The following is a 13,006-nucleotide window of genomic DNA, read 5'->3' on the forward strand; positions in this document are numbered from 1 at the left end:
GATTTTCCTGAGAATCAGTGGTGCACGTGCACATTCGACATTCACACAACGTCCAGTGAAATTAGATTCCACGGTCACTCTTTCAGCTGCTCCGCATGGTTCCCACTGCCACAAAAACACTCTGATATGTAAGGAGAATAGTACTACTTAAAAGAGATATCAACAGAATGGATCCTGGATTTTTTTTTAACCAAATGTCATATGATTAATTCAAGTCCAGATATGAAAAATTCTAATAGCTTGAAAGAATCTTTTAAAAACAAAATGTTGAAAGCTACTGACTTGGGCTGATACTAGTACCCTTGACTCCTTCTTAAAAAAAAAAAAAACCCTAAAAGCTTAACAACAACAACCACCAAAAGAACCCCACAGCCAAGGTCTAAATTCACACTTGAGTGTAGCAGATTTTATAGCTTGACTGAAATAAAGAAAACGCTCAAGTAATGAACATGAAATCCTCATGTCAGTCCGACTCTAAATTCTCTCCAGCTGGAGAAGAGCCAGTGATTCTCTAATAACCCAAGAGATGGGATTCATGTTTCTCTTCTGCATATTTTCTATTGGGAAAACTAACTCCATGAATGTCCCAATTTAGAAAGTTAACTCTTTGGAATTCCCAGTTTAGAAGTAATGTCAATCATATCATTAGTTTGTTAAAAATAGCCATTGCTGCCTCCAGGAACTGTGGTTAGCTAAGTGTTACTTAATGAAGGCTTCTGATGATAGGCTAGAAGTGGTGATTATATTTTAAAGGGCTTTTTCTCCCCCCCCTAAAAATTTGCTTCCTGTATTTAAGCCCCTGGAGGTCCACCGTCTATTTGGAGTCTTGTGGCACATTCTGCCATCAATAAGTCATGATCAACTCCCCATCCAGAGCCAGTCTGTCACCAAGTCCTTTCAACCCTCCCTGCATAATGTACTCTGAATTCAGTCATCCCATTCCATCATCTGATCCAGGCACTCAGTACTCTGTCTCTGTACCATTATAAAAAGCCTCTTCCATTCTCTCATCTCTACACATTCCAGACTGTTCTACCAATCGAACATTTACCATTTTCATCCTATCATTCCCTTGCTCAAGAACTTTTGACACTCGATTGTTTCTGATCAAATCCAAACTCTGTTGTTGAACTTTTAGGATTATATTGTTAACTCTAGTTAATGGCTATATACACAGATATTCAAGGTAAACCTCAAAGTATGGTTCATTAAATGACATGCCACTCTTCCACCATTCAAACCTCTGCTCCAGTTGACAAGAATTTTACTATTTGATGAATATATCATGCTCTTCCTGACTCTTAGGTTTTGCTCAGTCTTTTTGTTTGAAAGGAAAAGGAAGAATGGTTAAAAGTTGTATAGCCCCCATTTTTGGTACCTGGTACCCAGAGATGGCACCTTTCCTACACTGCCCGTCAATACCCCACCTGTCTTCAAGAGCAGGTTGACTATCACATTTCCCAAGAAGATGTTCCCATCTGCTCTGGGTGACACAGATTTTTCCTCAACTCCCTTTGCCTTATGAAACCCACAGGAGGGATCATGCCATACTTCGTATTTGCACAACTCACCCACCTTTGGGAGAGCACTAAAGCATAGAAACTAAGTTCAGCTAATTGATAAGAGGAGAGGCAGGGGTACCCCAAATCCTCCAATTGCAAAACAAGTCTTTAAATAATCTCAGGCCAGTTATACTATAAACTCTATCTTGACATTAAGTAGATGTGGGAGATATAGGTGAGACATAAAACTGCTTAAGATGCTTATATTTTCCCTAATACTCCAGAATCAATTATCATAGGTACAAGGACCAGTCGAGTCCTTAATTTGTGTCAAGCACTATGCTAAATGCTTTACCTATATAGTCTTATTTAATTCTTACAACCACTGTGTGAATTATCGCTATATACACCTTGTGGGAAACTGAAGTTCAGCAAAATTGAGTGACTTACCCAAGATCACACAAATAGTGATGGAGATGGGTCTAGAAACCATGTCTTGAGGACTCCAAAGCCCTATGTCCTTAACCTCTACACGAAATCATCTCAGAAAAATATGAAAAAAAAAAAAAAGCCTAATATAACGAAAGGAATGAGCACTCTTTTCTCATGGACTCTGCTTACCCCTCAACGATAAATCCATAACTATGGAATTACTTCCCAAAATTCCATCTTAGTTTCCCCATTTACTATGGGAATCTAGGATGCTTGCCTTTGTTTTCCCCCTAAATGTGTGGTCTAGAATGCACTGGAATTCAAAAGGCATGCACAGCGTGCGTGATGGCAAGTGTTGTTCTCCATGACACTCCACAGGCTCCATAGTCAAGAATTCAGAGGGAGTGTCTCCAAATATCTGCAAAGCCTCTTTCTGTGCACTCACAACTTCATATGCATGCAGAAATACAGATTGCTGGACCTCCATCTGTCCCTACTGCCCCAGAATATACAGGAGTAGGGCCTTGGAACATGTATTTTTGGTGAGCGCTCTCAGGTCATTATTTTAAGAAAGGTTGAGAAACGCAGAAACCCACTCCTGCCTTGGATTCTCTAGTTAGATGCCTTTTTAGAGATATGAGGACACATAGATCATAGGAAAAAGTTCTTTTTTAATTTTAGCAGTTTCTTTATAAATCTTCCCAAGCATCTTTTTGTGGAACTAGAGAGTAAGAATTACTTGAAATAAATGACAACCCCTTTTTGAAGCTACCGTATTAAAAAACATGAATTTCAAAAGTGGGCATTCTTGGGACATTTGAAAGACTGGAACGAATCAATCTAAATTGACTGATTAAAAAAACATACAAGAGCTCCTAGTCAGGGGCTGATAGCCTTCAAAGGATGATGGCAAATTAATGACAAGTTGTATATTTTGTATTTCAAGGAAGAATATATTTATGCAGCCCAAAGATCAAGATTCACCTCTCCATGCTCTTTTCTGTACATAAATTAAATTTTGTTAAAATAAAGACAAGGAGGGTGCCTGGGTGGCTCAGACAGTTAAGTGTCTGTCTTTGGCTCAGGTCATGATCCCAGGGTCCTGGGATCAAATCCCACATCAGGCGCCCGGCTCAGTAGGGAGTCTGCTTTTCCCTCTGCCCCTCCCCCTGCTCATGTGTATTCTCTCTCTCTCTCCCAAAAATAAATAAAATCTTAATAAATTAATAAATAAAGATGAGGAAACGGTACATTTATTTGTCTCGTCCAAAATTATGATATAATAATATTGCTTGGAATAAATAAGCTTTATATACTGAAATTGTCTTTGTAAGACTGCTGATTGTAACAAGACTTGTTCTGCTCATGTGGGACATGATCACAAGGAAGTAAATTATACTTCTTTCTCCCAGATTTGGGAGCTTACATGTATCTGTCTTGAAAGCTAGCCACTCAAGCATGAACTATTCCTCAAAATCTTACATTTATGAAACGCATAAAAGCAGGAGGGGCTTTTCTTTTTCTTTTTAGAGTAGTGATATAGAATAATAGAGTTCAGATTCATAAGTCTAGAGACCTGCATTTAAATCATAACTCTGTTAACCTACTTACAGCATGGTCTTTGGACCTCAAGCTCTGTGTCTGCAAATTGGTAATACTAATGTCTACATTGCATGGTTATTTTTTTTAATATTTACTTAGTTATTTAAGTAATCTCTCCACCCAGTGTGGGGCTTGAACTCAGGACCCCAAGATCAAGAGTCACATGCTCTGTCAACTGAGCCAGTCAGGCGCCCCTACATTGCATGGTTATTTTAGAGATATGCGATAATACATATGAATGCCTAATACAATAGAGAAATGCAATTAATGTTAGTCATCATTTCTTTGTTGGGATGGATTGGTTTGCCTTTTGGGAGGATTTCCCTTCACCACTGTGTTTCAAGGCAACCTGAGTGGAGATACCAGGACAACAGCAGGCCATGGGAAGAGGGTTGAAAGAACAGACAATGAAGAGTCAAGGCTTCACCTCTTCTTACTCTCAAACAAATCCTCCACTGGGGGCTGCACAATCCAGGAAAACGGGGGCAGATGGGCTACCACCAGAATCACTTGGTATAAGTAAAGCCTGAATTGGCTGTATAATGTCAGACTTCACAGAGCCCAGATGCTTACTTTGCATTATTTTAGGGATAAACTTGCTTCTTTTCAATTATTACTTCTTAAAATATTACCCCTACATGTGCAGTGTAGGAAGAAAAATAGACGACTGAGTGAGTGATTGATTGATTGATTGATAGGTAAACAGAATCAGCCCTCAAAAGACCCAAGATTGAAACAGTAATGTTGTTTGAGTGTGTGATTGTGGATTTTAACAGATGAGAGACTGAGAGCCAAGGCTGATGCCAGTGACAGAGATCCAAGGGTTCCCTTCTCACGTCTGTGACCTCACACCACCTGGGGTCCCCGTCATAGGTGGTGTAACTCAATATGTGTGTTAAGAGGTCACTGAAGGGAGTCATAACAAAGGGCTCCAAGTACGGCAGCCTCACCTCAGACCTTACTATTTCAAAAGGGTCTGCTTCACCTGTCCCATTCATCACTCTGGCTACAGTCTGTTTGTTCGGCCTGAATTGTGGAAGCACCAGTGAGAAACCAGGCTTTGGAACTTGGGCTCCAAGTATTGCTGCTGGAACCGGGACAGTGATATTTTTACATCACTAACCAACTGCCAGGGCTTTAATAAACGTCTCCTCACACAGTTTCAATGATGACATACGTTGGAATCGTTAGAAATTGTTATAGCCCTGGGAATTTTATAATAAAAGAAAGTTAAATGGGGAAAGTAAAAAGGAAGGAGAAATGTGCTAAAGCACCCAGAGGATAGGAGGCTGGGGCGGCATCACCAGAGGCATTTCTGGAAGCCACACTCCAACGATGCTTGATGAAAAAATCACACGCCCCATCATTAGATCATGCCAGGCATGCATTTTTTTCTTTTTGTTAAAGATTTTTTTTTTTCATTTGCCAGAGAGAGGGAGCACAAGCAGGGGGAGCAGCAGAGGGAGAGGGAGAAGCAGGCTTCCCGCGGAGCAGGGAGCCCGATGAGGGGCTCGATCCCAGGACCCCGGGATCATGACCTGAGCTGAAGGCAGATGCTTTACCGACTGAGCCACCCAGGCATCCCCAGGCATGCATTTTTAAACACCCTTTGTGGAACAGGAAAAGATGACCGCAAAGCAGTGACGGGCAGGGAGGTGGCCCTCTCCCTGCATGCAGAGCGTACCTGAGGCATTATCGAGGCTGAAGGCAATGCGTACTGGCTTATCCGCAGGTACCCTGGCTGTGCTGATCATGTGGGCACCTGAGCTTTGGCCTTCCCCTGGGTCTTCCAGCTGTAAGGACAAGAGAGAGCCATTGTCACTTACCCAAGTCATCCCTCAAATATTCAGAGGATCTTGGAAATTGGAGGGAAAGTTAGTAAGCATTACTTTCTTATTTTGAAGATACTCCCAGTTCCTAACTTTCTTTCCCTACATGGAAAGTATTCACCTGCCCCATTTAAAATTCTTTTTCTGGCTTATAAAAAAAAAAAAAAACTTGTCTTGGAAATACATATCTAGAATGAAATATACAAGATGGAGCAAAATCTCCACCCACCTCACTTTTTTAGTATCCCTTCACACACACTAGTCCAACCCTGGCCCTTCCAGGTCTTATATAGTGTTTTATTTTTAATTGAGGAGGATAAAGAAATCCTAATAGGGCATCAGATGGCTTCATATTAAATTAGCTTGTCACACTCAAAAGCCTAAATTGGACCTGAATTATTGATCTGAATTATTGAGTGGTAAAGAATGGGTGATAAAGAATGTATCAAGGACCACTTCAAGAATACCAAAGACTATTTTAAAATATCCCACAGTTATAGTATGAATATTACGTGCTTTAAATATCTATTTAACTACCTGTGAATCTATCAAACACCTATCAGGTTGTACATCTTAACAATGTATGATACAAGCAAAAGACAGAACTTAAAAACATGCTATTGATGTTCTACTGTACCTGTAAAATTATCATTAATAAACTAAGATCGAATGAATGGAAAAACATCCTATAGATGAGTTGGAATGGGCAAAAATACATGCATATTTCCTTGTTATAATAATAGAATTTAGCCCAAATACATTTTAACCAAGATATTTGATAACTTTTGTACAATGGGACTAAGGAAAAGAGATTGTTATAAATACATGATATCTTCACTATTTAAATACATATGTGCAACTTTTCTATTTTTAATCATGCTTCCCTAAACTCTCTACTTTCCTTCTCATGTAGACAGTAAACCAAAAACTCCGAGTGATATTTTTAGGAAAACATCTCTAAAAATGGCAAAATATAAATCATCTCTTTAACCATCCTCAGCAAGATTCTGGGAACTGTTTATCAGGACATTTTCTCAGAGCAAGGTTTCCAACTCTTTCCCATAACTTTTTTGTATCTAAAAATAGTGTCCAGAACACTGAATTTTGTTTTTACACTTATTTATAGAGCAAACTCAAATGCATACATACACACACACACACACACACACACACGTATATTTAGACATACATACATATGGAATCATCCTACCCAGTATATGGAAAGAGAACAGGATTATATTAAACACCTAGTATAGCTTTGGAGAAAAACCAGCAGCTGTTTATCACCCAGTTAGAATCATATTTGGCCCATTCATTCAAAACCACAAATAGCAATGAACCATAAAGCACTCCGAGTCATGTCCTTCTAAGTTAAAAAAAAAGTAATAACATGAAACATTCAACGTAAGAAAAGGGTAATACAGAATTGCTGTTACTTGACTCAGGATATGTTTTATCTTAGCTCTGACATACATTTCTGTGTAGTCTCCTCTGCTTAGAATCAACCATCTTGTTAGCCACCTGTTCCTAGGGAATAGAACAGACTGTCTCAAATTTAACAAAACAAACAGTAAAAAAAACCCTTAAAGTTGTAGCTAAGAGAAAAAGTCTGATTGTTATGCACTGTCCCATCACCGACCCATTTTATCCTAACACCCTAACAGGATGAAAAGTGCCCCTCTTTTGGCTAAATTTCCCAATGCTTTCCTGCACCAAGAAATAAAGCGCGAGAGGTGGAAATTTGCCTCGAGGTTTCCAGTGCCCGGGGAAATGAAACTGGTAAACACAGCTCATTAGAGCCCCTCCCCTCCACACAACGGAGAACATCTGCCTGCATCGGAAAGGATGACAGCAGCCAAGGGGGCTGGATTTTGAGTTCCACACGGTGTTGGCCAGGAGAGCTCCTAAACCAGCTTGCCTTTTCATCACACCGCCTGTGGGAATGGACCACTGCTGTCCTCCTCTCCGCTGTTAACAGAGCTTCAGTTAAGTTGCTGGTGCCCCGAGCGTTTAGTTCGGTTTTCACACCTGCTGCCTTACCTCACTTAGTTGAGTGTCTGCACTTGTGTAATCCAGGGCCAACCACTGCCTTGGCCAGTCGTTGCCTTTGTGGAGCGAAGACCTAGTAAGAGAGCAGGCTCCACCTGCTGCATAGCAGCTAGTGACAGTCTGAGGGGCAATGACAGCTGTCAGGGCAGTCCCCTGCTACCTGCTCTCCCCCAGACCCCTGCGTCCCACGGGCCTCCCTGTTCCGCTTCCCTCCGCAACCCCTCTCTCCTTTCCTTGCCTCTCCACCAGCCAGGATGTTGTCATGCTTCTAGAAAAAGCAAGTGCAAAAGAAAACCCTCCTCCTGTCAGAGGCATTGATAAACAGCAAGTTGTGGAGAGTCCAAATGTTTTAATTCATTAGTCCTGGCAAACCTAAAATACAAACAGACTTGCTTCACAAGACAGGAATGTCTTCAGCGTGACCCAATCGGTGTCTGTGTCTATTCCAGCAAACTGGCAAAGACAGCATGACTCCAGTCAGCAAAAATGTCGGCAGCTCCAATCAGCTCAGCAAGAGCCGGCCAACTCCGACAGACCGCAGGCTGACTCTCAGATGATAGCAGCAAGGATTCCGGTTCAGAACGTGAGGTCTGAGATGGAGCGGCTGATGGGCTTGATGACTTGATCCCATCTACAAACGCACCCGACTACAAAACCAGTCAATGGTGAAAAGGAATGGAGCATTCGATTTGTTCATCCTCTTTAACAGCTATAAGCCTGCAGGTACTTTAGTACTTTAAAAGAGTTGGATGATGATGTTGCGGTCAAATAATTAAAGATAAACAAGTATTAAGAGAATGCAAAGACAAGCCATAGCTGAGAAGAGTAGTCTTTGAAAACTAAGTACCAGATAAAGAGCTAGTCTCCAAAATATAAAAAGAACTCTTTAAGCGGTAGGAAAACAAACAACCCAGTTTTTTAAAAATGGGCAAAAGATCTGAACAGATACCTCAGCAAAGATGTACGATGGCAAATAACCATATAAGAAGCTGCTGAACACCATAAGTTATTCGAGAGTTACAAACAATGAGTGACCACTACACACATATTAGAATGGTCAAAACCAAAACACTGACAGCACCCAAGACTGATGAGGACGCATAATGGCACAGACACGTTGGAAGACAATTTGGTAGTTTCTCACAAGACTAAGAGAACTCTTACCCTATTATGCTCCATCAGTTCCGCTCCTTGGTATCTACCCAAAGGAGTTGAAAACTACTGTCCACACAAAAACCCACACCCGGATGTTTATAGCCACTTTCTTCGTAATTGCCAAAACCCGAAGGCAAACAAGATGTCCTTGGAAGGTGAACAGATAAACCAACTGTGGTCCATCCAGATAGTGGAATCTAATTCAGTGATAAAAAGAAACGCGCGCTCAAGCCACAAAAATACATGGAGGAAACTTAAGTGTATATTATTAAGTGAAAGAAACCAATGTGAAAAGGCTAAGGACTACATGATTCCAACTATGCAAAATTAAGGGAAAGGCAAAATTTAATTAAAATTAAGAAGACAGTAAAAAGATGAGTAGTTGCCAGATCTTCAAGGGAGAGGCAGAGAGGGTTCAACAGATGGGACTTTTGGGTGCCTGGGTGGCTCAGTCATTAAGCGTCTGCCTTCGGCTCGGGTCATGATCCCAGGGTCCTGGGATCGAGCCCCGCATCGGGCTCCCTGATCGGCGGGAAGCCTGCTTCTCCCTCTCCCACTCCCCCTGCTTGCGTTCCTGCTCTCGCTGTCTCTCTCTGTCAAATAAATAAATAAAATCTTAAAAAAAAAAAAAAAACAGATGGGACTTTTAAGGCAGTGAAACTATTCTGGATGATACTATAATGGTGAATACCTGTCTTATACATTTGTCAAAACCCACAAAATGTACAATACCAAGAGTGAACCCTAACCCAAATTGTGGACTTTAGTTAATAATAATGTATCTCTACTGGCTCATCAGTTGTAACAAATGCACCACACTAACGCCAGATGTGAATACTAGGGGAAATAAGTGGGAAGAAGCATTGGGAGGGCATAAGGGAAACCTGCTTTTCATTCATTCTTTCCTGTAAACCTAAAACAGCTCAAAAAAAAAAGTTTAATAAATAAGTAAAAAGTCTTAGCAGTTTGTCTTGATCTAATGAATAAAAGACTAAATTTTGGGGCACCTGGGTGGCTCAGTCAGTTGATCTCAGCTCAGGTCTTGATCTCAGGGTCGTGAGTTCAAGCCCTGCATCAGGCTCCATGCTGGGCATGAAGCCTACTTAAAAAAAAAAAAAAAAAAGGCTAATTTGTTATGATATCCACAGCAATAAGCTGCACAGATTCAGATAATTAGAGCATTCACATATAAACCTATTTGCATTTCTAACTGCAAATCTTTTCAGAAATCATTATTACTGTTTTGATGTTATTTTATGGTTAATAACATCACCTTACATAATGCATTATACTTCATCAAAAGAGTCTTATTCACTATCTCATTGTCACCTTCCCTGTAATCCTGTAACATAATCATGGTCAATATTGTCATCCCTATCCGACAGATGAGCAAACTGAGACTCAGACAGTAGAAGAAACAAGCTTAAGGGTAAATGATCAGATGGAATAAAGAAACCCAGATAGGATCCAGGTTTTCTAATTTTTGGTTCATGCTATTTCCACCATACCAGGATGCACTCTGTATGAAATATCCAACTGAATTGTTTCATTAATGATGACTGACTTTTAACTTTTGGCTTGGAGGAGACAAAAGTATAACTTGCTCCAATGGTCTGGCATCCAGGTTCATCTGACCCCAGCCATATTTATCATGACTCTCCAAGGAAATCAAAGTTGTGCATCTTATCTATGCTGATGGTGAAGTGGATACCACAACTGCACTCGCACCCAAATCAACCCCTCAGTGCACCTTGAGAAATGCTGGTGGTGACATCAGTATTATATTGATGTCTGGACTCCAGTGAAGCATCTGGACTCCAGTGAAGCTGACCCTTCAGAATGGAAAGACCCGAAATGAGGTAGCACCTTCCTCCTCTGCCCCAATCATCAAAACTCTGGAGGAACAACCCAGAGATAGAAAGGGAAAGTTACACATTAAATACAATAGAACTATTGTTCTTTATTTTATTGTCAGAAGCACCTGACAGTTGCAACATAGATCTTTCTGCAGAGAATTCCCCAGCATCGATTAAAGCAATCCTGGGGACTGCCCAATTTGTGGGCTTCAGTGTCAATGGCTCCCTCCTCATAACATCAAAGATGACATCAACAGTAATGTGGTGGATGCCCCGTTGGCAAAGAGCTATAAAGAGAAAGATTTCATTAAAGGATAATTTGACAGCAACCAGAAAGGAAAAAAAGAATACATCCAAATAATCTAAATGTGCTCCGTCCAAGTCTCATCATATAAATTCAAGGTTTTAAACAGTAATTAATATTCACTAGCTCTTCTGTTCCCATGGGAGCAACAGTGTATTTCTTGGCTCTTTATCTAAACACTTCCAAGAGAGTAACAAATCTGAAACCAAAGTGAAATCCCTTCCCACAACTGTAACCCAAAATAACACATGGTATTTTAAAAATTCAATAGAATTGTACTAATTCAATCAAAAAGGATTGTGAGTATACATCAAAATAGTAACAAATTAACAGTATGTCTCTGGGTAAAAGCAACATGTATAATTTTTATTTTCTTCTCTTCAGTAATAAATGTATTTCCTTATTAGGTGAGAAGTTAGCTTTAATAGTATTCAAGGAGCTTTTCAAATAATGAAATCTAGACCTGCTTCTGAATGGTGGTCCGTAATATGCACAGAGGCTCATGGGACAGGTCATTGTTACAACTAATGTGGTCTGAATGTCTCGATACAATTCAATCAGCATTTGAGGAAGATTTACTTACTTACTTACTTTTACTTACTTACTTACTTAACTTACTTATTTATAGTAATCTTTACACCCAACATGGGGCTCAAACTCACAACCATGAGATCAAGAGTTGCATGCTCTTCCGACTGAGCCTGCCAGGTGCCCCTCATTTGAAGAAGATTCAGTATGCTCCAGGCTACTTACCTCATCACTGGGCTCATGCCTTTGAAAAATACCTCTTGCCAGGCTCTGCCATGGCAGTGACTCAGTAGGGCTGGAATGGGCCCAGGGTTTTGTAAATTTAAATAAGAAATACTAATGCCTATGCATGGTGTTTAGGGAATGGTTTATAAGACATTCCTGACCCACGGTTCTAAGGGAAGACTGATTATTTCACTGTCATGGAATAACCGACCCTTGAACTCCCTGGGGGTTTAGGGGCACCAACTCCCTGGGTGACAGTCAACCATCCACATGTAGCTTTTGATTCCCCAAAAACTTAACTATTAATAACCTACTGTTGCCCAGAAGCCTTACTGTTAACATAAATAGTTGAGTAACACATATTTTGTATGTTTTATGTATTATATACTCTATTCTTGGACAATGAAGTAAACTAGGGAAAAGAAAATGTTAAGAAAATTGTAAGGAAGAAGAAATATAGTACTGTACTGTATCCAAAAAAAAAAAAAATCTGCATCTAAGTGAACCTGCACATTCAAACTTGTGTTGTTCAAGGGTCCACTGTATTTTGTGCGGGGGAGAATTCAGGCTTAAGATAGCAGAACGATCAGCTTTATATCACTAAGCTCAAGAGAGGGGTGAATAGATGAGAACTATTAAACCTCTCAATGGGTCCTTCTGTTGCCTTGTGTCTCCCTCATTGCAAGAGACAGAACGGTGTATAGCGGACAGCCTGGCTCCATCTCTTGCTGGTATGGGACTTACTAAAGTTGCTTAACTAATCTGTGCCTCAGCTTCCCCAAGTATGGTATATATGTCACAGGCTGTTTTGATTATTAAAAGATCAACAATGCCAGGAAGACAATAAGCACTCTGTAAGTAAAAATTATTATTTTGAGGGGCAAAAACATAGGGAAAACCATACCCAAAGGGTATCTAGAGTTAGAAAGCCTCGGTTTGAATTGTGATTCTGTGAAATTTTACACTGGACACTTGACATGCCCAGCCTCAGTTTTATCACCTAGAGCAGGGGTTGACACACTTTTTCTGTAAAGGGTCAGAGGGTAAATATTTTAGGCTTTGCAGGCCATACCATCTCTGTTGCAATGACTCACTTCTGTCATTTCTGTTGTCAAAAGAGGCAATAGACAACATGTATTTAAATGGATGGGTGGACTCCAATAAAACTTCATTTACAAAACAGTGAATAAATTCCAGTAAAACTGTACTTACAGACAATGAGTATTTCATATAATTTCCAAATGGCACCAAATACTATTCCCCTTTTGGTATTTAAGGTTTCTTTGAGACATAATTGACATATAACACTATATTAGTTTCAGGTGTACAGCATAATGATTCAGTATTTGTATATGTTGTGAAGTGATCACTACCATAAGTCTGGTTAACATCCTTACCACACATAGTTACTGATTGTCTTAATACCTACTCTCTTAGCAACTTTCAAATACATAGTATACTATTGTTAACTATAGTTATCATGCAGTACGTTACATCCCCAGGACTTCTTTATTTTAAAACTGG

The 13,006-nt window shown here is 40.1% G+C and overlaps 1 protein-coding gene across 2 annotated transcripts in view; it reads right to left on the reverse strand.

Moving 5' to 3' along the window:
• MAP3K7CL (MAP3K7 C-terminal like) overlaps window positions 1-13,006 on the reverse strand; it is a 72,175-nt gene that overhangs the window by 29,530 nt on the left and 29,639 nt on the right. Inside the window, exons 1-2 of one of the 2 annotated variants that reach the window (XM_088023215.1) lie at window positions 6,839-6,886; window positions 5,221-5,329 (exon numbers count right to left, since the gene is read on the reverse strand). The exons of the other annotated variant lie outside the window; for it this stretch is intronic. Coding sequence (XP_087879341.1) covers window positions 5,221-5,329; window positions 6,839-6,874 — 145 coding nt within the window. The 5' untranslated portion in view covers window positions 6,875-6,886. Of the gene's footprint in view, window positions 1-5,220; window positions 5,330-6,838; window positions 6,887-13,006 lie in introns of those variants that run through there. 2 annotated transcript variants of the gene reach the window in all.

This window comes from Eumetopias jubatus, unplaced genomic scaffold (assembly GCF_037043125.1).
Source record: "Eumetopias jubatus isolate StellerSeaLion01/CBP00866 unplaced genomic scaffold, mEumJub1_p1.0 scaffold_1, whole genome shotgun sequence".
Taxonomy (NCBI): Eukaryota; Metazoa; Chordata; class Mammalia; order Carnivora; family Otariidae; genus Eumetopias; species Eumetopias jubatus.